Source organism: Neospora caninum, chromosome IX (assembly GCF_000208865.1).
Source record: "Neospora caninum Liverpool complete genome, chromosome IX".
Taxonomy (NCBI): Eukaryota; Apicomplexa; class Conoidasida; order Eucoccidiorida; family Sarcocystidae; genus Neospora; species Neospora caninum.
In genome coordinates this window covers 3,275,005-3,282,091 of record NC_018390.1, presented here as the reverse complement: position 1 = coordinate 3,282,091, position 7,087 = coordinate 3,275,005, and the positions used below count along the sequence as shown (strand labels likewise).

The following is a 7,087-nucleotide window of genomic DNA, read 5'->3' as shown; positions in this document are numbered from 1 at the left end:
TAGATCGCGATAACGGATACTCTCTGAAACTTTGTAGCACGGCAGGCTGTAGAAAAGAAGCGAGATTAGATGGACAGTTTGCCTCTCGAGAGAGCCCTATTATCTTCGAACGCGAGACCGACTGTGCGGGGGTACGTTGTTAATAGACAGGAAAGGCGTCGCTTACAGGATTCACACGGTGGGAATCGCTGTGTTGATTTTCATTGCTGGTGCACCGCCAGTCGGAGACGGAATTTGAAGTGCGCTTCTGCTGGAATCTGGCTGTGACCTACGAGGTTAGGATCAGCGATTCGTCACAAATGCGTGTCTATATGCTCCTCTACCACGGGCTGCGTTCTGTGTAGGACACTTTCTGCTTCACCCAGCTGGACGCCCCCAAGCGGCACCGGCATGCATGGAAAAAATTTGAGCTCCTTGCCTAGTCATTCGTCTACATTATCTGATTCATGCGGTTTTTCCGTATACGCAAGAAGCGAGTAAGAATACACCGGCAAAACCCGCTCATGGCCACGGACGCACGCACGGTCACACGGCAGGACAGCCTCTGGAACATGTTGCTGTGCATGTGCTTGTTGTCTCTATCTATTCTCCATATAAATATATATAAGTATATATATAGTATTTATATGCATATATATCTACACGCTTTCAACGCTCGCGTGCTCTTCGGGTTTCCACGAACCGCGACCGGTTCCACGGTCTGCAGATTCCTAGACTCTCGTTGGCGTCTCGAAGGCATTTTGCAGCGTAAAAATGCCTGAGTCGTGAAACCACACTTGTTGACATCGACTTGTCGGCTGCTTTTGAACACGCTTGAGTCGACACAAACCGTCACTGCGGCGGGGTGGCGAAGGGTAAGAAAAGCGGCGACTCGTCCACGCGTATTCGAACTCAGATGTGCGTTTTGGGGTAGAAATTTTTTGATGCATGCGGCGGACGGGACCATCTGCCCCGCCACAGTGGTTTGTGCCATCCTTCATTCAAGTCTCTTCTGAAAATCGTGAACACGTTTTTTATCAGCGTTTACCACGCTGAAATTCCGGACCGTCTTGTTCGTGTCTCGTTCGAAACTCACCGCCAGAGCATGCAAACACATCCCGCGCGTCCGTGTTGGGCAAACGTTCTGGGGCGGTCGATACCAGCGTTCGAATGTCCGTCACTCGAAACACGCGTCCCGATTCTGTCGAAATGGGTGTCCCAAAAGAGAAAAAACTTTGACTTTCGTCTGAGAAAGGGTCAGCGATGTCTTGCTCCGTTGACCAGTCCTAAGAGCGCGGCTCTGGCGGCGTGTTGCGCGTGTGTGTCGGGGCGGCTGCGACGCTCGCTTCGCGCGGGGCGCTCGACTGTTCCGTCTGGACTTTAAACACTCCGGTGTCCACCTCCACTTTCATACGGCTGTTTCCTTCGTGAGTGGCGTTGGGAGTCAAGTGTCTCGTTCTCTCTCGCCGTTTCCCCTCGGTGTGTTCCCCTATATGGATCGGACAGGTCTGCTTTTCCTCCGCGGGGCGGCCGGTTCGCCGCCCGGGCTTAAGTTTTTTGGTTCTCGGGGTGAGACATCCACGTCGAGCACGTCGTTTCTTGCTCTGCATGGCAGAGTGCCGACGGCGACTTTCCGGACACCTTTTCACGCTCGTCTCGCGCCTTCAAAGTTGCGGCAACGCAAGGAATGCCCAGACGCAGCAGACTCTCCCACCTTCTCCCCTTCGCCCCTTTCGCCAGCAGTTGCATCTCCTCAAAAGCGGACAGGAGGCTCCCTGAACGCTTTCTTCAGAGCGCCCGTCTGCAGCGCGGCATCTAACCGGCGACACGAGGAAAGGTGTCCGAGCCTGGTGTCGCGTACCGGCCTCGCGAGGTCTTTTCCTCGTCGGTCAGCTGGGTTTCTGGACAGCGCCGGAAGCAGTTTTTCTCAGAAAGCCCCGCTGTCTCTGCACCATGTCGGCGACACTTGCGTCTACTCCGCACCGCGGGCGTGGGAGGCCGACTCTGTCTTTCTGAGGCATCCGGCCTTGCCTGGGCGAGTGCCGAGGGTGGGCGGGTGCGGCGTCGCACCCGCCGCCTCAGCAGCCTCCTGTCTCGGTGCCAGCCATACGAACGCGTGTTTGCGTCCACGCGAGCCGTGGAGTCTCGCGCATACGCGCATGTTTGGAGGTCGGGCTGGGGGGCTAAAGCGCCGGAAGCCCCGGCGTGATCCCGGCAGGGTTATTCAGTCAGGATTCGGTCGCCGGCAAGAATTCTTCTGGCCGGAGAAGGCGCGGCGCACGCGCGTTCCGCTGTACCAGAATTCCCGTCCGAATCTGGTTTACGATCAGCGTTTCCGGCGGTTCATGTGCATGTGGTACGCGAGCGGTGTGCAGGTGTTCCGCCCGTTCTCGTGTCGAGGCAGGAAGGGAGGTCGGGGAAAAGAAGGGTTGCCGGACGGCCTGGGCATAGGCCGCGGCAGCGGAACGTGGGAGAGAGCCCGCGCGAAGGCCGTCGTCCTTTTGAAGCAGTTGAAACGTCAAGGTCAGTTGGACAAACTCGCGAAACCGGACGTCACGCGCAGTGGTGTCCGAGGTGTCTATTTTGATACTGAGGAGAAGCTGTGGGTAGCGACGTGGAACGAGCACGGACTTAGAAGGTTCAAGGCCTTCCCCACCATGGAAATGGGGTTTGATGCCGCCTACCAGGCTGCCGTCGCCGTCCGCAGACAGAAATTACGCGAAAACTACATCTTCTGCATGCAGCGAAACCGAAAAAAATCGGGGCGGCCGCCCTTCAAGTGAACGCGTTGCCGAACCGAAGAGACCTGCATGCGCCGTAATCCTTCTCAAAATACCTGCTTCTTTCCTTCAAAACGCTAACTGAAAGGTTACCCTTTTAGGCGTATCGCGCTTTCGTCAGCTCCGAGACAGCGAGTATGAGAGAGGCAACCACTCGACTCCCTTCTTCAAGGGGAAATCTCAGTCTCAAGGCCCCTATACTGAAGAGACAGCCCTTCTACCAAAAGCGAAAATTCAGTGGCACCAGTACACCCGACCAATTTGGGAGTCTGGGCTTCGAGCGGACACGCCCCTACTTGCTCAAAGAGTGCAGACGCAAACGAGCGTACGAGCGTGGACGACTCGGGATGCATCCCTGAGCATTTCCGAAATAGGGTTGCTCCTTCCATATACATATATATATATATATATTTATATATGGCTGCGCGTAGTATTTTGCAGTAGATAACTGATGCGTGGTTCACATTCAGTCTTTTCACGCACAGTTAAGCACACTTAAAAAGGGCCATACCTAGCAGGTATAGTGAAACGTTGGAATTCTAGACGCTTTGAGAAGCGCCGAGGAATGACCCTGCTGGTGTGGGCTGTCTGGTGGTGTATCTTTCACACTCAAGAAAACTGAGGAGTCAAGTAGGTACACAAACGACCGAACAAGGATGAATTACATCTGTTTGCTCCTACACATGTCGATACTCGGATAAAAAATTCGGTAGCGTCCCAGCTCCTTGTTGCCATTGAGAGTTAGCATTTCCCCCGCTCCGACGGGGGTTGGTCTAAAGAAACGTACAGCCTCCAATCTGCTGTTTCCCTGACGCTAGGTTTCGATTTAGCTTGTGTCTTCTCGTGAGCGCTACCAACACAAACAGGAGAGCAATCTCGAGAAGACACTCTGACTTCCGGCGACTGCGATCTCATTCGGGCGCGGACATGCCGGACCGATGCTTTTTAGAGCAGAACTTTCACTTGGATTTCACAGAGGGGGCTGTAGGACAACCGGTCTAGTTACCCATTTCGAGTGCTCCAGCGGCACCACACGCTTTCGGCAGCATTCTTACTGCGGATTGCCCCAACGTCTGGTTCAGAAAACGAATCAGGTAGACAGAAGGGAAGCGGCTCTAACGACGGCAGCATGTGCAACATTCTGCTGCCATGGCGGTTGTCAGCGGAAAACAAATCCATGCCCTTTCGGCCTCGGCTCTGGTGTCGCCTCTCTTCATTCCTCGAATAAATACTGACTGGCTTCTCCTGCTGCAGAATTGTGTCTGGATAGAGAGTGCCGCGCTGTCGGTACAAGACGCGTCTACTTGAAAAGGTTTCTTCCCTTGTGAAAGGAATGACAGTGTCGAACGCACCTTCGTTAAGGTGAAGATGCAGGTCCGGTCCAACAGGAAGCACGTAGAGGCCTAGGGGCCGCCGTTCCATCCGCGAAGAAGACTCGTGCAACAGCGCCTGTTGCGAATGCCGCAAAGGCCAGCAGTTACCGCAAATGTTGTGCCTCTTACAGAGTTGACGAACGCGGCCCGATGCAGTTAGAACAGTATCGCATCTGGACACAGTATATGTTTCCAGCGCAGACGGGAAAGGGACACACGCATCTCGCAAGCGGCGGCGGGTGCTGTTTCGGTACAAAGCGAAGCTAGAAAGAACTAGAAAGAAGAGCTTTCCTCATTCGGGTGTCGTGAGCGCGCCGAAAACGTCCCTGAAAAGACATGGCACGTGGTTTTTCGCCTCCAGAAGGGGTAGCGGTTTTGTCTCGTTAGAGCCATCTCAAGAGCACACCGCCAGTACTGCCGGTGGTAAGCGAGACAAAAGTGTTCGAGAAGTCCTTCTTTTCTAGAAGGAAACCGCCCAGGCCATCCCGTCTTCTCCTCCGGAAAACGCCTTGGCGAGGTCCAGAGAGGAGCACACTTTTCCGAGCAATGTGTGGACAAAAACGTTGTGCTCTATCTCTCTCTTTTGCAGCCGCTGCAGGGGGGAGAAGACGCTTGGGTGCGTTGCGTCGAGCGGAGATTTTCACCAACACAAAGAGGGCAAAGGGGGGGAGGGGGTGGTGAAAGTGTGCGAAAAGTGCTCTCGGTCTCTTTTCTTCTCTTTTGGCTGTATGTGGAAACCGTCTTTTCTCGCGCTGAAAAAACATGAAAAACTAGCTTGGTCCGTACCTTTCTTCTCCCCGTTTGTTGGCATGCCTTCTTCTCGCACACGTGCCACAAGGCCTTGTCCATTCGTGTTTCCCCTCTGTTTGCGCCATCCGTTTTTCTCTCGCATGCCTCAGTTTTGTCTCCGATCCTTTCTGAGCGCCTGTCGCCGCGTCGTGTGTAGCTTTCGCCCGCCACAGAAGGGGAACGCTCGCTTCTTTTTTCTGTTTTTTTGCATGGCATCTTGAGACAAAAGCAGTTTGTGTTGTCGATTTCCCTTGACAGAGACTCCCTTTCCTTCGCCTCGCCTCACCGAAAATGTAGAACAATCCACCGGGAGTGACCCCCGAGCTCACCGACCCAGCAAGAACAACCCTGACGAGTCCTCCCGCGTTTCTTAAATTCTGTTCCCCTTTTCCCAGGAAACCCGACATCTCCCGATTCGCCTGTTCGCCTAGGGTCTCCGGAAGGCGACCCCGGCGGTCTCGCAGCAACGTCCGCGCTCGCTGTGCGCCGATGCACTGCCGTCGGGTCTGGTGCGTTTTTCCGCCGCTTTTTTCCAAGGAAACGCTTTTTCTGTGTCGAAGAATCCCCTTCCTCTCTAGGTGGACGGAAATCCGTGGCGTATCGAGGCGTGCGAGCGGCTTTTCTCGCTTCCCGGGGTTGGTATATAGCGGACGCGGAAAGCGTCGGGATCAAATTGACGGCCAGGCGATTTTCTCGCGGCTCTCACAGAAATCGGCGCTTCGAGAACCGTTCTCTTCGATCTTCGTCTCTTGCTGCGCACGCTCAGTCCACGACCACTCCGCTTTTTCGCTTTGCCTTTTTTCTCAACGTTTCTTTTCTTGCATCCCTCCAGTTTCCAACCGTCTTGGCGCCGCAGGAGAGAGGCTGAGAAGAAAGCGCGTCTCCTCTAGAATTCCTTCGCGTTGTCTTCCTGAGAGACTGTTTTCAGCTGCATGCGCCAATCGCGTTTCCTCTGCTGTGCTGGTTTTTGACGGGGGCAGAGACCGCAGAATCAGCGCGCCAAAAAGACGCCCGTGCATCGTTTCGCTTCTTTGCGGCAGATTCCTTCTCTCGCCCTCCGCTTTTCTCTGAGGCAGTCTACCCCGTCTCATCACCTTGACAGAGTCCATCCTCGTTGTTCTCTCTCGAGTCCAGTTGTCTTGGCTCGCGCCTCGCCCGCCGAGCTCCTTCGCTGACAGTGTTCGTCTCCTTCCTCGTGTGTGCCACATCGTCGCGAGCGTCTCCATCTTCCTCGTCTTCTCCCCGCTTGTTTGCTCTGCCGTTTGCATGCTCGTTTTCCCCTTGACAATCAGACCCTTCTCGCCTTCAACTGCTCTTCGGGTCGTCTACTGTTCTTTGCTTCTTATCGAGCTCTCTTTCCTCCTCTCTCTTCCGTCTCCGGCGTCTTCTCTTTGCGTTCATTCCGCCCGGTATGCCGCTCTGATACGGAGCCTGCATTCGTCCGTCTCCCTCCTTGCCTTGCAACTGACTTTTCCGCCGTCTTTGCGGCGCGCCTTCTCTCGCCGCCGGTGCTGGTCTCCTCACTTTCTTCTCTGTTCCCCGTGCTTCTACGAGACTCCCTCGGCCGTGCGAGTAAAGCCGCCGCAAACCCCTGCCGGTCGAGGCCGCCTCTCCCCCCTCCGTCTCTGCTTTGCTGGCGCGCAGCCTGCCTTCGGGCAGAGGCTTGACACCCGACGGAAGCAAATGCGATTAAGCTGTCTTGACACGCCTCCGTCCCTTCCCCGCACCGTCTGCGGTGTACGTACACTCTGTCCGTGGCGCCAGGCGTGAAGGGAGCACACCGCAGAGCAACGTGCAGAGGCCTTCACCCTGCCTCGTCTGTTCCGTGAGTCTCGAGCCCCATCGTTCTCTGACTCTCGACTCTTCCGTGCACATCCACTTTTTCCGCTTTCTGTCCAGCGCAGTTGGGAGTGGCGCTTCGTTTTTTTCTGTGTCTCTTCCGGCCGCTCCTGTCTCGCCTCCCCTCTCCTCCCCCCACCTGCTCTCCTCTCGCGCTCTCGCCCCTGGGACTCCACCTCGTCTTCTTAGGCTCTGCGCAGTGTCTTTTGGTGGGGCGTGACGCACGCGCCTTCTGAGATCTCCCGCTTCCTCTTCCGCGTTTTTTGCGCTACCGAACGTTCCTCTCACAGAGCAACGGGCATTCTTCAACTCCCTTGCTCCAGTCTC

At 55.4% G+C, this 7,087-nt stretch overlaps 1 protein-coding gene across 1 annotated transcript; it reads left to right on the top strand.

The window, feature by feature from the left end:
* Positions 1-1,472: 1,472 nt before the first annotated feature.
* On the top strand, positions 1,473-2,762 carry NCLIV_042430 (uncharacterized protein; the record flags this gene model as incomplete). Its single annotated transcript, XM_003881160.1, has 1 exon — positions 1,473-2,762. The coding sequence occupies one exon, from the start codon at positions 1,473-1,475 to the stop codon at positions 2,760-2,762; it is 1,290 nt and encodes a 429-aa protein (XP_003881209.1).
* Between the last annotated feature and the right edge of the window lie 4,325 nt (positions 2,763-7,087).